The sequence below is a fragment of the Oncorhynchus mykiss genome, chromosome 8 (genome assembly GCF_057628025.1).
Source record: "Oncorhynchus mykiss isolate SJ-2025 chromosome 8, ASM5762802v1, whole genome shotgun sequence".
NCBI lineage: Eukaryota > Metazoa > Chordata > Actinopteri > Salmoniformes > Salmonidae > Oncorhynchus > Oncorhynchus mykiss.
Window position 1 is genome coordinate 1,465,904 of NC_143029.1, and position 19,508 is coordinate 1,485,411.

The 19,508-nt window shown below is 41.7% G+C and overlaps 1 protein-coding gene across 2 annotated transcripts in view; it reads right to left on the minus strand.

Moving 5' to 3' along the window:
• phip (PHIP subunit of CUL4-Ring ligase complex) overlaps nt 1-17,287 on the minus strand; it is a 112,330-nt gene extending 95,043 nt beyond the window's left edge. For both annotated transcript variants that reach the window (XM_036984530.2, XM_036984528.2), the window contains exons 1-7: nt 16,792-17,287; nt 16,623-16,681; nt 16,508-16,537; nt 16,295-16,354; nt 7,250-7,400; nt 4,340-4,438; nt 228-388 (exon numbers count right to left, since the gene is read on the minus strand). In XM_036984530.2, coding sequence (XP_036840425.2) covers nt 228-388; nt 4,340-4,438; nt 7,250-7,400; nt 16,295-16,354; nt 16,508-16,537; nt 16,623-16,681; nt 16,792-16,831 — 600 coding nt within the window. In that variant the 5' untranslated portion in view covers nt 16,832-17,287. The remainder of the gene's footprint in view (nt 1-227; nt 389-4,339; nt 4,439-7,249; nt 7,401-16,294; nt 16,355-16,507; nt 16,538-16,622; nt 16,682-16,791) is intronic.
• Nucleotides 17,288-19,508: the final 2,221 nt, after the last annotated feature.

Here is a 19,508-nt window from a genome sequence, read left to right on the forward strand (position 1 = left end):
TACGGTTCAGCAGCCTAAACACACTCTGTTCTGACGGTTCAGCAGCCTAAACACACTCTGTTCTGACGGTTCAGCAGCCTAAACACACTCTGTTCTGACGGTTCAGCAGCCTAAACACACTCTGTTCTGACGGTTCAGCAGCCTAAACACACTCTGTTCTGATGGTTCAGCAGCCTAAACACACTCTGTTCTGACGGTTCAGCAGCCTAAACACACTCTGTTCTTACGGTGAAGATGCGCCGTCCAGTGCGGTCGAAGGTGACGCAGTAGACAGAGGACAGATGTCCCAGAATCCTCTTGTGCATCTTCATGTGTGAGTAGACCGCAGTGGGGAGGAGCTGACCCAGTCGGTACGAACCAATCAGACGACGGCCGTGACCTGTCTCCACTACACGCACACACCAGCACCACACACACACAGACACACAACGTTGTTCGTTCCAGCATAATACCATACTAATGTCATTAACTGGTTGACTTACATTATTATAATTTTGTTATGGAAAAAGAAGATAAACAGGAGAACTGAATTAACAGAAACTATGCAGCCTTGACCTTTAGCTGGGTCTCAATGGAGACCAGAGACTCTGACCTTTAGCTGGGTCTCAATGGAGACCAGAGACTCTGTAGCCTTGACCTTTAGCTGGGTCTCAATGGAGACCAGAGACTGCAGCCTTGACCTTTAGCTGGGTCTCAATGGAGGCCAGAGACTCTGACCTTTAGCTGGATCACAATGGAGACAAGAGACTCTGACCTTTAGCTGGGTCTCAATGGAGACCAGAGACTCTGTAGCCTTGACCTTTAGCTGGGTCTCAATGGAGACCAGAGACTCTGTAGCCTTGACCTTTAGCTGGGTCTCAATCGAGAAGAGACTCTGCAGCCTTGACCTTTAGCTGGGTCTCAATGGAGGCCAGAGACTCTGACCTTTAGCTGGGTCTCAATGGAGACCAGAGACTCTGTAGCCTTGACCTTTAGCTGGGTCTCAATGGAGGCCAGAGACTCTGACCTTTAGCTGGGTCTCAATGGAGACCAGAGACTCTGTAGCCTTGACCTTTAGCTGGGTCTCAATGGAGGCCAGAGACTCTGACCTTTAGCTGGGTCTCAATGGAGACCAGAGACTCTGTAGCCTTGACCTTTAGCTGGGTCTCAATGGAGACCAGAGACTCTGTAGCCTTGACCTTTAGCTGGGTCTCAATGGAGACCAGAGACTCTGTAGCCTTGACCTTTAGCTGGGTCTCAATGGAGACCAGAGACTCTGCAGCCTTGACCTTTAGCTGGGTCTCAATCGAGAAGAGACTCTGCAGCCTTGACCTTTAGCTGGGTCTCAATGGAGACCAGAGACTCTGTAGCCTTGACCTTTAGCTGGGTCTCAATGGAGACCAGAGACTCTGTAGCCTTGACCTTTAGCTGGGTCTCAATGGAGCCCAGAGACTCTGTAGCCTTGACCTTTAGCTGGGTCTCAATCGAGAAGAGACTCTGCAGCCTTGACCTTTAGCTGGGTCTCAATGGAGGCCAGAGACTCTGTAGCCTTGACCTTTAGCTGGGTCTCAATGGAGACCAGAGACTCTGTAGCCTTGACCTTTAGCTGGGTCTCAATGGAGACCAGAGACTCTGTAGCCTTGACCTTTAGCTGGGTCTCAATCGAGAAGAGACTCTGCAGCCTTGACCTTTAGCTGGGTCTCAATGGAGGCCAGAGACTCTGACCTTTAGCTGGGCCTCAATGGAGACCAGAGACTCTGTAGCCTTGACCTTTAGCTGGGTCTCAATCGAGAAGAGACTCTGCAGCCTTGACCTTTAGCTGGGTCTCAATGGAGACCAGAGACTCTGTAGCCTTGACCTTTAGCTGGGTCTCAATGGAGACCAGAGACTCTGTAGCCTTGACCTTTAGCTGGGTCTCAATGGAGACCAGAGACTCTGTAGCCTTGACCTTTAGCTGGGTCTCAATGGAGGCCAGAGACTCTGTAGCCTTGACCTTTAGCTGGGTCTCAATGGAGACCAGAGACTCTGTAGCATTGACCTTTAGCTGGGTCTCAATGGAGACCAGAGACTCTGTAGCCTTGACCTTTAGCTGGGTCTCAATGGAGGCCAGAGACTCTGTAGCCTTGACCTTTAGCTGGGTCTCAATGGAGACCAGAGACTCTGTAGCCTTGACCTTTAGCTGGGTCTCAATGGAGAAGAGACTCTGTAGCCTTGACCTTTAGCTGGGTCTCAATCGAGAAGAGACTCTGCAGCCTTGACCTTTAGCTGGGTCTCAATGGAGACCAGAGACTCTGCAGCCTTGACCTTTAGCTGGGTCTCAATCGAGAAGAGACTCTGTAGCCTTGACCTTTAGCTGGGTCTCAATCGAGAAGAGACTCTGCAGCCTTGACCTTTAGCTGGGTCTCAATGGAGACCAGAGACTCTGCAGCCTTGACCTTTAGCTGGGTCTCAATCGAGAAGAGACTCTGTAGCCTTGACCTTTAGCTGGGTCTCAATGGAGACCAGAGACTCTGTAGCCTTGACCTTTAGCTGGGTCTCAATGGAGACCAGAGACTCTGCAGGCTTTACCTTTAGCTGGGTCTCAATGGAGACCAGAAACTCTGCAGCCCTGACAGTGACTGGAAGTGTGTTCAATATACAGTGGGGCAAAAAAGTATTTAGTCAGCCACCAATTGTGCAAGTTCTCCCACTTAAAAAGATGAGAGAGGCCTGTAATTTTCATCATAGGTACACTTCAACTATGACAGACAAATTGAGAAAAAAAATCCAGAAAATCACATTGTAGGATTTTTTATAAATTTATTAGCAAATTATGGTGGAAAATAAGTATTTGGTCAATAACAAAAGTTTATCTCAATACTTTGTTATATACACTTTGTTGGCAATGACAGAGGTCAAACGTTTTCTGTAAGACTTCACAAGGTTTTCACACACTGTTGCTGTTATTTTGGCCGATTCCTCCATGCAGATCTCCTCTAGAGCAGTGATGTTTTGGGGCTGTTGCTGGGTAACACGGACTTTCAACTCCCCCTAAAGATTTTCTATGGGGTTGAGATCTAGAGACTGGCTAGGCCACTCCAGGACCTTGAAATGCTTCTTACGAAGCCACTCCTTCGTTGCCCGGGCGGTATGTTTGGGATCATTGTCATGCTGAAAGACCCAGCCACGGTTCATCTTCAATGCCCTTGCTGATAGTGAGATTCACTCAAAATCTCACGATACATGGCTCCATTCATTCTTTCCTTTACACGGATCAGTCGTCCTGGTCCCTTTGCAGAACAACAGCCCCAAAGCATGATGTTTCCACCCCCATGCTTCACAGTAGGTATGGTGTTCTTTGGATGCAACTCAGCATTCTTTGTCCTCCAAACACGACGAGTTGAGTTTTTACCAAAAAGTTATATTTTGGTTTCATCTGACCATATGACATTCTCCCAATCTTCTTCTGGATCATCCAAATGCTCTCTAGCAAACTTCAGACGGGCCTGGACATGTACTGGTTTAAGCAGAGGGACACGTCTGGCACTGCAGGATTTGAGTCCCTGGCGGCGTAGTGTGTTACTGATGGTAGGCTTTGTTACTTTGGTCCCAGCTCTCTGCAGGTCATTCACTAGGTCCCCCTGTGTGGTTCTGGGATTTTTGCTCACCATTCTTGTGATCATTTTGACCCCACGGGGTGAGATCTTGCGTGGAGCCCCAGATCGAGGGAGATTATCAGTGGTCTTGTATGTCTTCCATTTCCTAATAATTGCTCCCACAGTTGTTTCTTCAAACCAAGCTGCTTACCTATTGCAGATTCAGTCTTCCCAGCCTGGTGCAGGTCTACAATTTTGTTTCTGGTGTCCTTTGACAGCTCTTTGGTCTTGGCCATAGTGGATTTTGGAGTGTGACTGTTTGAGGTCGTGGACAGGTGTCTTTTATACTGATAACAAGTTCAAACAGGTGCCATTAATACAGGTAACAAGTGGAGGACAGAGGAGCCTCTTAAATAAGAAGTTACAGGTCTGTGAGAGCCAGAAATCTTGCTTGTTTGTAGGTGACCAAATACTTATTTTCCACCATAATTTGCAAATAAATTAATAAAAAATCCTACAATGTGATTTTCTGGATTGTTTTTCCTCATTTTGTCTGTCATAGTTGAAGTGTACCTATGATGAAAATTACAGACCTCTCTCATCTTTTTAAGTGGGAGAACTTTCATAATTGGTGGCTAACTAAATACTTGTTTTGCCCCACTGTACATGGCATTATATGTAGGCTATGTTCTATTCTGTTATTCTCCCCAAAATAACATACAGACTGAAGTAACATATACCATCAACTACATTACACAACATTTAACCAGTCATAGGCTACCTACCGATGCTGGGCGGGCTCCCATAGATGACTGGCGGCTCAGGGGGCCTACCACAGTGCAGTGCTGCCAGGGCCAAACCCTTCCACACCACATGCTTACAGCCTGCAGGAACAAAACACACACACACACGTTAAACACACACACTCGACACATTAAACATACACACAATGAAAACAAATGGGTTTTTTTTGGGGGGGGGCAGCTAAAAATAGATCAAAGGTTAAAGCAGAACAACGGCTGCGTGGTCCCATGGGGTTTATACTTGCGTACTATTGTTTGTACAGATGAACGTGGTACCTTCAGGCATTTGGATATCGCTCCCAAGGATGAACCAGACTTGTGGAGGTCTGCAATTTTTTAAGTATGTATATCCACAGTTAAACAAGTCCAATATCGACATAACCTGAAAGGTTGCTCAGCAAGGAAGAAGTCACTGCTCCAAGACCGCCATAAAAAGACAGACTACGGTAGAGGGCGGCCGATTCATCGGAATGGCCAATTAATTAAGGCCGATTTCAGATTGTTATGAAAACTTGAAATCGGCCTTAATTAATCGGCCATTCCGATGAATCGGCCGCCCTCTACCGTAGTCTTTTTGTGCGCCGATTTTTTACACCTTTATTTCACTAGGTAAGTCCGTTAAGAACACATTTTTATTTTCAATGATGGCCTAGGAACAGTGGGTTAACTGCCTTGTTCAGGTTTAAATAATGCAAAAACAAAGTGTTGGAGAAGAAATTAAAAGTGCAATATGTGCCATGTAAGAAAGCTAACGTTTAATTACCCATGCAGAGCAAGGGGAACAACCACTCCAAGTCTCAGAGCGAGTGACGTTTGAAACGCTATTAGCGCGCGCTAACTAGCTAGCCATTTCACTTCGGTTACACCAGCCTCATCTTGGGAGTTGATAGGCTTGAAGTCATAAACAGTGCAATGCTTGACGCACAACGAAGAGCTGCTGGCAAAACGCACGAAAGTGATGTTTGAATGAATGCTTACGAGCCTGCTGCAGCCTACCATCGCTCAGTCTGACTGCTTTATCAAATCATAGACTTAGTTATAACATAATAACACACAGAAATATGAGCCTTTGGTCATTAATACGGTCGAATCCGGAAACTATCATCTCGAAAACAAGACGTTTATTCTTTCAGTGAAATACGGAACCGTTCGGTATTTTATCTAACGGGTGGCATCCATAAGTCTAAATTTTCCTGATATATTGTACAACCTTCAATGTTATGTCATAATTAAGTAAAATTCTGGCAAATTAGGCGGTCCAAACTGTTGCATATACACGGACTCTGCGTGCAATAAACGCAAGAGAAGTGACACAATTTCACCTGGTTAATATTGCCTGCTAACCTGGATTTCTTTTAGTTAAATATGCAGGTTTAAAAATAAATACTTCTGTGTATTGATTTTAAGAAAGGCATTGGTGTTTATGGTTAGGTTCACATTGGAGCAATGATACGCACCGCATCGATTATATGCAACGCAGGACACGCTAGATAAACTAGTAATATCATCAACCATGTGTAGTTAACTAGTGATTATGATTGATTGTTTTTTATAAGATACGTTTAATGCTAGCTAGCAACTTACCTTGGCTTACTGCATTCGTGTAACAGGCAGTCTCCTCGTGAAGTGCAATGAGAGGCAGGTGGTTAGAGCGTTGGACTAGTTAACTGTAATGTTGCAAGACAGAATCCCCCAAGCTGACAAGGTGAAAATCTGTCATTCTGCCCCTGAACAAGGCAGTTAACCCACCGTTCCCAGGCCGTCATTGAAAATAAGAATGTGTTCTTAACTGACTTGCCTAGTTAAATAAAGATTACATAAAGGTGTAAAAAAAAAAAAAAAAAAAAACGGCCAAATCGGTGTCTAAAAATACCGATTTCCGATTGTCATGAAAACTTGAAATCGGCCCTAATTAATCGGCCATTCAGATTAATCGGTCGACCTCTAGTACCTAGCAGACTATATATGTACACAGTAGGCTATATATGTACCTAGCCGGCTATATATGTACCCAGTAGGCTATATATGTACCCAGCAGGCTATAAATGTACCTAGCAGGCTATATATGTACCCAGCAGACTATTGCCTTCTCTTTCGCCTTGCGCAAAATTTGCTGATGCACAAATACGAGACCACGTGTGGCTGTTTTATGAAAATCTGGGAATATTTACAGAAGGAAACATTTCAGTGGTTCACCAATCAGGGCCTTGATGGACCATGTGCCCTAGGTAGAACATTTTATATATTTTGGGGGAGGGCTGAGTTTATTTGAGATCAACAGGTGATGTCCCCTGGACAAACCGAGCAGATCTGCTGCCCATGACACAACGTCCCAAAAAACATCATAAAAATGTCCTGGGGGACGTCCCCGGGACTAGCCGGGAAATAGACAAATCCTCCAGGGGACCATGACACAACGTCCTGACGACTTCAGGCGACCATTTTGTGACGTCCAAGGCTGTCCTAACAACTCATTATCGTTAGCAGGGTGTGTCATGTGATTACAGTACTGACTCTTATTGGTGTGTAGCTGGCTAACATGTCATGTGATTACAGTACTGACTCTTATTGGTGTGTAGCTGGCTAACATGTCATGTGATTACAGTACTGACTCTTATTGGTGTGTAGCAGGCTAACATGTCATGTGATTACAGTACTGACTCTTATTGGTGTGTAGCAGGCTAACATGTCATGTGATTACAGTACTGACTCTTATTGGTGTGTAGCAGGCTAACATGTCATGTGATTACAGTACTGACTCTTATTGGTGAGTAGCAGGCCAACATGTCATGTGACTCTTATTGGTGTAGCAGGCTAACATGTCATGTGATTACAGTACTGACTCTTATTGGTGTGTAGCAGGCTAACATGTCATGTGATTACAGTACTGACTCTTATTGGTGCGTAGCAGGCTCTGTCGCCCCGCCCCCAGCAGACTGTGGATCCCGGGGACGCTGGCAGGAACCACCTCCTCCAGAAGAGGACACACCCTCTGGCACACCTGCAGCAGGTGGTCCGGACTGATGTGGCCATACAGCTTCACCTGCACACACACACACACACACACACACACACACACACACACACACACACACACACACACACACACACACACACACACACACACACACACACACACACACACACACACACACACACACACAAATAATTCAGGTTACGGTTAAAAGCTGACCAGCCATTACAACAGTAAGGTCAGTATGACTACAGTATTCCCCATTCTCCATACAATTACATTCAGTACAAATACATTCAGTACAATTACATATGTAGATGTTGTACATAGCCAAGATATCTTCCTAAAATGCCTGGCCTACTTTTCAGACAGCACACACACACACCGAGCCGCTCTGCTGTAGACACACACACAGACACGCACACCGGGCAGATCTGCTGCCCAATTAGACACACACACAGACACACACACAGAGCAGATCTGCTGCCCAATTAGACACACACACACCGAGCCGCTCTGCTGCACACTTAGACACACACACACCGAGCCGCTCTGCTGCCCACTTAGACACACACACCGAGCCGCTCTGCTGCCCAATTAGACACACACACACACCGAGCCACACTGCTGCCCAATTAGACACACACACACACACACCGAGCCGCTCTGCTGCCCACTTAGACACACACACACACACACCGAGCCGCTCTGCTGCCCAATCAGACACACACACACACACCAAGCAGCTCTGCTGCCCAATTAGATACACTCCCTCTCCGTCCGTCAGTCCGCCCCTCTCCTCTGTTATCTGTACATTCTGCACCGGCACTCCACTGTGCGCGCACACACACACACACACACACACACACACACACACACACACACACACCAATGAATGAACCTTTAATTGCCTTCAACATTATCTCATTGGTCTGCAGACGTGATCCGTTTAATAAGAACACACTCATTAATAAAACTATAAGCAAATGTATAGAGTATGTGTGTATGGTAGCTAATAAAACCATCATTATCATCATCATCATCACTAATATAATAATGATAATCTTGTTAAGATGGCGCCGAAGATCATGGCTGACGTTTTCCATTCTCCCAACCAATTGTGCTATTTTGTTATTTTGTTTTTGCATTTTGTGTAACTTATTTTTTTACTTATTGTGTACATAATGTTGCTGCTACCGTCTCTTATGACCGAAAAAACCTTCTGGACATCAGAAAAGAGATTACTCACCACGGACTGGAAGAAAACATTTTCCATTAACAAGTCCGACGGGAAGGATATCCTGCTTTCACTGGAACAGGCCCAGATCCACGCCTTTTGCGCGAAGAAAAGACGCCGGAAAAAGAGGCCGCAGATCTTCTGAGAATCCGGAGTTGAGCGAGTAAACTCGCATTGCCTTCCATTCTTCTTGCTAACGTGCAATCATTGGACAATAAAATAGATGACCTACAATTAAGATTATCCTACCAACGGGACATTTAAAAAACGTAACATCTTATGTTTCACCGAGACGTGGCTGAACAACGAAATGGACAATATAGAGCTAGCGAGATTTTCCATGTACCGGCAGAACAGAGACGCTACCTCTGGTAAGACGAGGGGTGGGTGTGTGTGTCTATTTGTCAATAACAGCTGGTGCTCAATGTCTAATATTAAAGAAGCCTCAAGGTATTGCTCACCTGAGGTAGAGTACCTTATGATAAGCTGCAGACCACACTATCTACCAAGAGAGTTCTCATCTATATTATTCGTAGCCGTCTATTGACCACCACAAAGTGAAGCTGGCACTAAGACCGCACTCAACCAACTCTATAAGGCCATAAGCAAAGAAGAAAATGCTCAACCAGAAACGGCGCTCCTAGTGGCCGAGGACTTTAAGGCGGGAAAACTTAAATCAGTTTTACCAGCATGTCACATGTGCAACCAGGGAAAAAAAATATTAGACCTCCTCTACACCAGATACAGAGATGCATACAAAGCTCTCCCCCGTTCTCCATTTGGCAAATCTGACCATAATTATATCCTCCTGATTCCTGCTTACAAGCAAAAACTAAAGCAGGAAGTACCAGTGACTCGCTCAATACGGGAGTGGTCAGATGACGCGGGTGCTACATTACAGGACTGTTTTGCTACAAAAGACTGGAATATGTTCCGGGATTCATCCAACGGCATTGAGGAGTATACCACCTCAGTCATTGGCTTCATCAATAGGTACATCGATGACGTCGTCCCCACAGTGACTGTACGTACATATCCCAACCAGAAGCCATGAATTACAGGCAACATCCACATCGAGCTAAAGGCTAGAGCTGACGCTTTCAAGGAGCGGGACACTAATCCGGACGCTTATAAGAAAACCAGCTATGCTCTCAGACAAACCATCAAACAAGCAAAGCATCAATACAGGATTAAGATTGAATCCTACTACACTGGCACTGACACTTGTCGGATGTGGCAGTGCTTGAAAACTATTATGGACTACAAAGGGAAACCCAGACGTGAGCAGCCCAGTGACGCGAGCCTACCAGACGAGTTAAATTACATTTATGCTCGCTTCGAGGCAAGCAACACTGAAGCATGCATGAGAACATCAGCTGTTATGAATGACTGTGTGATAACGCTCTCAGTAGCCAATGTGAACAAAACCTTTAAACAGGTCAACATTTACAAAGTCACTGGGCCAGATGGATTACCAGGACATGTACTCAAAGCATGTGCGAACCAACTGTCAAGTGTCTTCACTGATATTTTCAACCTCTCCCTGTCCGAGTCTGTAATACCTACATGTTTCAAGCAGACCACCATAGTCCTTATGCCCAAGAAAGCAAAGGTAACCTGCCTAAATGATTACCGCCCATGGCACTCACGTCGGTGGCCATGGAACTGGATCCTGGACTTCCTGACGGGCGCCACCAGGTGGTAAGAGTAGGCAACAACACTTCTGCCACGCTGATCCTTAAAACTGCCGCCCCTCAGTTGTGTGTACGTAGTCCCCTCCTGTATTCCCTGCTCACCCACGACTGTGTGGCCAAACACGACTCCAACACCATCACTAAGTTTGCTGAAGACACAACTGTGGTAGGCCTGATCACCAACAACGATGAGACGGCCAATAGGGAGGAGGTCAAAGAACTGGCAGTGTGGTGCCAGGACAACAACCTCTCCCTCAATGTGAGCAAGACTAAGGAGCTGATCGTGGACTAAAGGAAAAGGCGGGCTGAACAGGCCTCCATTAACATCGACAGGGCTATAATGGAGCACCATCGAGAGCCTCCTGAACGGTTACATCACCGCCTGGTAAGGCAACTGCTCGGCATCTGACCGTAAGGCGCTACAGAGAGTAGTGCGAAAGGCTCAGTACATCACTGGGACCAAGCTTCCTGCCATCCAGGACCTATATAATGGGCGGTGTCAGAGGAAAGCCCATCAAATTGTCAGAGACTCCAGTCACCCAAGATATAGACTGTTTTGTCTGCTACCGCACAGCAAGCAGTACTGCAGCGCCAAGTCTAGAACCAAAAGGCTCCTCGTTATCACTAACATCAGTAATAGCACTATCATCATTAATATGATCACTAATATCAGCTTCTAACCCCAAGCCATAAGACTGCTGAACAATTCATAAAATCACCACCAGACAATTTACATTGACCCCCCTTTGTACACTGCTGCTACTCACAGTTGTTTGTTACCTATGCGTAGTCACTTCACCCCTACCTACATGTTACCTCAACTAGCCTGTACCCCTGCACACTGACTCGGTACCGGTGTCCCCTGTATATAGACTCGTTATTCTTATTGTGTTACTTTTTATTATTACTATTTATGTTAGTCTACTTGGTAAATATTTTCTTAACTCTTCTTGAACTGCACTGTTGGTTAAGGGCTTGTAAGTAGGCATGTAAGTAAGCATGTTATGTAACAAATAAAATTTGATTTGATTTAACATCACTATCATCATTATCAATAATAGCACTAACATCATCACTAATATCACTACCATTATTATTATCACTAATAGCACTATTATCATTATTATCACTAATAGCACTATTATCATTATTAGCACTAATAGCACTATTATCATTATTATCACTAACATCACTATCATCGTCATTATCACTAACATCACTATCATCATTAGTATCACTAACATCATTAGCATCATCGTTATCACTAACATCATCATCATTATCACTAGTGTCATTATCATTGTCATTATCACTAACATCATTATCATCGTTGTTAACACTAACATCATTATCAACATCGCTATCACTAACATCACTATCATCATCATTATCACTAACATCACTATCATCATCAATCACTAACATCACTATCATCATCATTATCACTAACATCACTATCATCATCATTCATCATTATCACTAACATCACTATCACCATCATCACTAACATCATCATTATTATCACTGCCATCATCATCGCTATCACTAACATCACTAACATCATCAATATTATCACTACCATCATCATCATTATCACTGACATCACTAACATCATCATTACTATTATCACGAATTATATTATCATCATCATTATCACTAACATCGTCATTATCACTAACATCACTATCATTGTCATTATCACTAACATCACTATCATCATCATTATCACTAACATCGCTATCGTCATCATTATCACTAACAACATCATTATCATTAACATCATCATTATCGCTAACATCATCACTATCACTAATATCAATATATTTATCATTATCATCGTCATTATCATTATCGCTACCATCGCCATTATTATCACTAGCATCATCATCATTATCACTAACATCACTAACATCATCATTACTAGTATCACTAATTACACTATCGCCGTCATTATCACTAACATCATCACTATCGCTAATATCACTATCATCGTCATTATCACTAACATCACTATCATTGTCATTATCGCTAACATCACTAACATCATCATTATCACTAACATAATCATTATAACTAATATCAATATATTCATCATTAACATCACCATTATCATTATCGCTAACATCAACATGATCACTAACATCATTGTTATCATTATCGCTAACATCATCATTATCACTAACATCATCATTATCACTAATCTCACGATCATCATTACTATTATCATTATATCATCATTATTACTAACATCATTATTGTCACTAATATCACTAACATCAACATTATCACTAACATCGTCATTATCACTAATAATACTATCATCATTATTATCACTAATATCACTATCATCATTATCACTATCATCATCATTATCGCTAACATCACTATCATCATCATTACACTATCATCATCATTATCACTAACGTCATCACTATCGCTAATATCACTATCATCGTCATTATCACTAACATCACTATCATTGTCATTATCGCTAACATAACTATCATCATCATTATCGCCAACATCATCATTATCACTCATATCAATATATTCATCATTATCATTAACATCACCATTGTCATTATCGTTGACATCATCATTATCACTAACATCATCATTATCACTAATCTCACTATCATCATTACTATTATCACTATATTGTCATTATTACTAACATCATTATTGTCACTAATATCACTAACATCAGTAATAGCACTATCATTAATATGATCACTAATATCACTATCATCATCATTATCACTAACAGCATCATTATCACTAATATCACTATCATCATTATTATCACTAATATCACTATCATCATCATTATCACTAACATCACTAACATCATATTATCACTAACATCACTATCATCATCATTATCACTAATATCACTACCATCATCATTATCACTAATATCACTATCATTATCATCACTAACATCATCATTATCACTATTATCACTATCATCATCATTATTATTATTACTCTCAGCATCATTATCACTAATATCACCATCATTATCACTATCATCATCACTAATAGCACTACCATCATTATTATCACTAACAGCACTAACATCATCATTATCATCACTAATATCACATTTATCATCATTATTATCACTAATAGCACTATCGTCATTATTATTGTTATTATCACTTATATCACTATCAACATCATTATCACTAACATCACTACCATCATCACTAATATAACCATAATTACTAATTTCACTATCAGCATCATTATCACCAATATCACTATTATCATCATGATCACTAATATCACTACCATCGGCATTATCACAAATATCACTATCATCATCATTATCACAAATATCACTATCATCATCATTATCACTAACATCATTATTGTCACTAATATCACTAACATCAGTAATAGCACTATCATTAATATGATCACTAATATCACTATCATCATCATTATCACTAACAGCATCATTATCACTAATATCACTATCATCATTATTATCACTAATATCACTATCATCATCATTATCACTAACAGAACTATCATCATTATCACTAACATCACTAACATCATATTATCACTAACATCACTATCATCATCATTATCACTAATATCACTACCATCATCATTATCACTAATATCACTATCATTATCATCACTAACATCATCATTATCACTATTATCACTATCATCATCATTATTATTATTACTCTCAGCATCATTATCACTAATATCACCATCATTATCACTATCATCATCACTAATAGCACTACCATCATTATTATCACTAACAGCACTAACATCATCATTATCATCACTAATATCACATTTATCATCATTATTATCACTAATAGCACTATCGTCATTATTATTGTTATTATCACTTATATCACTATCAACATCATTATCACTAACATCACTACCATCATCACTAATATAACCATAATTACTAATTTCACTATCAGCATCATTATCACCAATATCACTATTATCATCATGATCACTAATATCACTACCATCGGCATTATCACAAATATCACTATCATCATCATTATCACAAATATCACTATCATCATCATTATCACTAATATCACTATCATCATCATTATCACTAATTTCACTATCAGCATCACTAATATCACTATCATCATCATTATCACTATCATCATCTCTAATATCACTATCATCATCATTATTGTTATTATCACGTATATCACTATTATCACTAACATCATCACTAATATAAGCATAATCATTATTATTATCACAAATACCACTATCATCAGTATCACTAATACCACTATCATCAGTATCACTAATATCACTATCATCAGTATCACAAATACCACTATCATCAGTATCACTAATACCACTATCATCAGTATCACTAATATCACTATCATCAGTATCACTAATATCACTATCATCATTATCACTAATACCACTATCATCAGTATCACTAATATCACTATCATCAGTATCACTAATACCACTATCATCATCATCACTAATATCACTATCATCATCATCACTAATATCACCAAAATACATCTATTAGAGGGAGAAAATGCTGACTATCATAATAATATCACCATAATAATTACCATAATTGTCTTTATTAATATATAAATAATTGTTATTGTAATAAATATATGATCTGTTATATGTGTTATAGATCTGTCATTCTCATTAAAAGACAGTCTATGAAGAGGTTGATCTGTTCTATATGCTCTATTTCTATGATTCCTGTTATTAAGTTACATTTTTTGTCTATTATTTTAGGTATTGTACACTAGCTTCAAACAGTTGAAAATACAATCTTTTTGGTTATGTAAAATATATTTCACAGCAGTTTAGATGGTACAATGATTCTCTACACTATACTTGCTTGTTTTGTCACATAAACTGAAATTAGGCAAACTATTAGAATTTTAGCAACCAGGAAATGGCGGAGCGATTTCTGCATAGTTCACCTTTAAGAACATGTCGCATCTTAAGATGAAGCAGTGAAGGACTGAGACAGTAGGCCCGGCCAGCCGCATCACAACCCCCGCTCACTGGCGGAGGGAGAAATGGCAGAGCAAGGAGAGGAGAGGAGGAGGGGGGAGTAGACAGACACACTGTCAATATTGTTGTTCTATAAATGTATAGATTTAGTTTTAGTCGAGTCTGCAAAAGATCATGAGGCTACTGTAGGCTACTGATGATGTAAAAAACTCAACTAAAAATAACCATGTCATGGAAAAATAGATTTAAAAAATATTAAGGTTATGCTAATTTGCCAGAAATATAAAAGTTTTAAAATATCTAAACACTTGATCTCAAAACACTAAAATATGTATTATATTGACATTGCATGGTGTTATTCATGCAGTGCTGCAATAGCATTATGTAAAATCACCATGTAATTGACCTAATTAGTCGATTAATTAATAAAGCCATAATAATTAGATTTAAGCTCAATATTACCCCATGTCACCCCTCTCTCCCCCTCTCCTTCAGTCCTGAGATAACACACACTCCTCTCTGTCCCCATCCTGCCACTCTCCCTCTGACAAAACTCTCTTTAAAATGACATTTTTATTTCCCAGTGCTTTCTGATATGACTGTTTATATTCTCCTAAAAGCAGTGTTTTACCTCGTCCCGCTGCTTGTGTGTTTTAGCCACACACACACACACACACACACCAAGGCTCTCTCTCTACAGCAGGAGCTGGGCGCCTTCATCTCGTGCAAGCTGTGGCGCAGGAGTCCCTCCCCCGCGCGATTCAACGCCACAACACTCATGACGTACTAACATTTCACACACATTTTCACTACTATTTAAATGTTTTGGACATGCCTGTCACCAAACTCTCAACCCAGGGTCCCCGATGGACCAGGACAAGACTCATTGCCTCCTCTGGGCCGGGTTGGGTTCAGTTTTTCTCGGTACAATCCTTTTGACTTTTTTTTTTCCTGATTTAAAAATTGCGGGAAATTCAATTTTTATTTTGCTCTCTCTAAAAAACTTTTTCTCAGTTATAGAGGAGCCTTACCAAATCTTCGTATCTCCCTGGGTGCTCCTTCCCCGTCCAGTCCCGTCGTGTGGGCAGTAGCTGCAGGAAATGCACAGTTCAGTTCCGATCACAAACACTATCAACTCGTCTATTTGTGTTTTTAAACATTAAATGAGAAATCTGCTTAAAATCAACATGAGAAAGTGCAGAGAGAGCAGCTTGATGCGAGGCGAGCATAGATACACGACTCACCTCCTTCTCCTCCACCTCCCGGATCAACGTCTGGAAATAGATTAAAAACTCAAAATCACACACCGAGACAAACCTGTGAATATAATAAATAATCGTAAAATACCATCGGACCCACCTCTGCTGCGTTCTGGCACGGTCCAGACTGTAGAAAGCGGGCGATTAGGAAGTAGAGTTCTGTAGGGGCGAGAGAGAGGACGGAGCGGGTTAGCTACAGAGGAGGGCGCCGGAGCGACTGGAGAGAATTATAACATCTAAATGTCACATATTCAGCTCGCTCTACTCACCAGAATTCAGCTGGGCGACCAGTTTACTGTCTGAATCCATTTTCGATTTGTTTTTAGGGGGCTGAGGGAGTCTGCCCTATAGCTGTCACTGTTTACCCCGCAGGAAAACACTTCCTCCATTCAGGACCGTACCACCGCTAAACAGCCAGGCCCGGCCACCATACAAACCCCTCCGCGCTTCCGTCAAATAGGCCCTCCGACGGGGCTCAACCCTCCACAACACATCGCATCGATAATACCTCAATAACTGTTGTGAGAGTCACTCGAAGGTTTGTATAAGACATGGGGGGTGATAAAAACACCGTTAAAGTGGTTGTAATAGTGGCGTGCCTCCGCCACCCCTCCTCCCTGTAATAGCGCAAGCCCTCTGCGCAGGAATACCAAGTAGTGCGGGCTGCTGTAGACACGGGACGTGGAAGGGAGGCAGCAGAAACATTGTAGCAGGAGACGAGCGAGGCGCAGAAAATGGTTGTTACATTGTAACGACATGACCACTGATTCGATACACTGATATTATTTGACACTGTTCATTTACGGTGGTTTTTGTTTACAAAGTAACCGTTACGCGCAGCTGTTTATGAAGATTATGATCGTATAAACTGTCGTCAGATCAAGTTAGCGAGACGTTTCTTACAAACAGTGCATTTGGGGAGACTATGATTGTGATTATGGTGCTGCTGTAACATTTTCCACGTCGTTTTTGTTTGTTATTTGGTCGTCAGAGCTGTGGGTTATTGGTCGTGTCGTTATTGTGTAACTAACAACGTGTCTGATACAACACACCCACTCCCGGAGCCGTTGGGTTTCTCCTCCATTTGTCTCGGCTGCATGTGTCGACTCAGCCCCGCTCCCAGCACTAAAATGGGGGAAGGGGTTGAGGAGGGGGATGTACACTAATGAATGAAACCAAAACCTCGTGAGTTACAACAATCCACGTCGATCATCAACACATACACTTATAGAAACACACGGTTTAAATGAGTTGTTGTTCTATAGGTTAGGTTGTCTTTAAGCCCGATTTAAAAGTAGTGAGCTTCGTCAAAATTGCTAAATAGTTGTAAAAACAATTAAAATAAATGCACCATGAAGATACTCCAAACTTTTTGAATTTTTAAAATCCATCAGATTTTTACTGAATATTTGCGCATAAACCATTTTACTGGCATGGACAAATACTGAATTAGTTCAGGGATTTGTGTGGGAATGCAGGTATTGAATTTATTGTAAAATGTCACATTTTCTATTCGAATTCACTCATTCACTCAAAAATTGCCTGATACCACTAGAAAATGTATATATATATATATATCAGGCATTTTTTTTTATAGTATTCAAATAAAATGATATGTGCTTCATTTGCATAAATGCCATGGCTGTATTTGCATACATGAATACATTAACATAGAGAGTGGAATCGACCTACAACCATCCACAAAATATCTCTGTCTTGGCCTACCTGCACTCACCTGCACTGTCTAGACTTCCTCATTAATTACTGTTGTCACATTCGGTTGCATAATTTAACGAATAGTAGTATAACCTGTGTGGGGGGGCGTCTGGGGGGTATGAAAGAGTCTCAGGACTCAAATGAAAGAAATGAATCCAACGAGAGCTGAGTGACGAGGATTTTGCACCCCTCAAACACAGAAGATAGATGTCTAAAAAATAGACCCTTAGATGGGAATAAAATGAGGTGGAGTAACAGCCTGTATCTCACTGGGTGTTTGGTCGGGTTCTTATCATTCCCGAACTGACCCCACTAGTGTTGTGTGACGCTCTTGTAGTGACATTATTCAGACTCAAAGCAGCAGCCGTGTTAAGTAACGCAGCGGTTGGTGTCATTGCATGGTTGCGTTTAGACAGAACTGAAACAGAAACCTATTCAGTCAACTAAAACAACAAGTACTGCGCTTTACAATTCCAAGTTTGTCTGACATTCAACTTTTTCAGTTCGTACAGATTCATTTTTTTTCCCCAGTGTGCAATAAGAAACCAGGCTTGCGTCATTGGCGACATCACGGGTGGCCTTTCCACTTCTCCTAGATGTACACAAGCTACATAATTAAGCTATCAAGCTATCTGAAACTCCACAAAGCTATACATGACGTAATTGGCTAATCAGCCTGACATGTATTTACATTTTACATAAACAACCTGAAACAAAGCGTTGGAATGTGTTCCCCAGTACATTAGCCTGTAGGTGCAACTCTAGCAGAAAAACCTGAACAGGGCACATACCTGTTCCAGGACCACAAGGGCTTGATGCTGGCTTTCACTCTCTGACCTAGATCATTGAGTCTTTAGAGAGACATTCTAATAATTATAGACTACAGGAGTAGTTATATAGTATAGTAGAATGATTGATTATAAATCATCTATTTTTAAATGTAAGTGTGATTCTCCAATAATAGTATAACTCTCCAATAAGAGGATAGAGGGATGGAGGGGGTAAGAGGACAGAGGGATGGAGGGGGTAAGAGGACAGAGGGGTGTAGGGGGTAAGAGGACAGAGGGGTGGAGGGGGTAAGAGGACAGAGGGGTGTAGGGGGTAAGAGGACAGAGGGGTGGAGGGGGTAAGAGGACAGAGGGATGGAGGGGGTAAGAGGACAGAGGGGTGTAGGGGGTAAGAGGACAGAGGGGTGTAGGGGGTAAGAGGACAGAGGGATGGAGGGGGTAAGAGGACAGAGGGGTGTAGGGGGTAAGAGGACAGAGGGGTG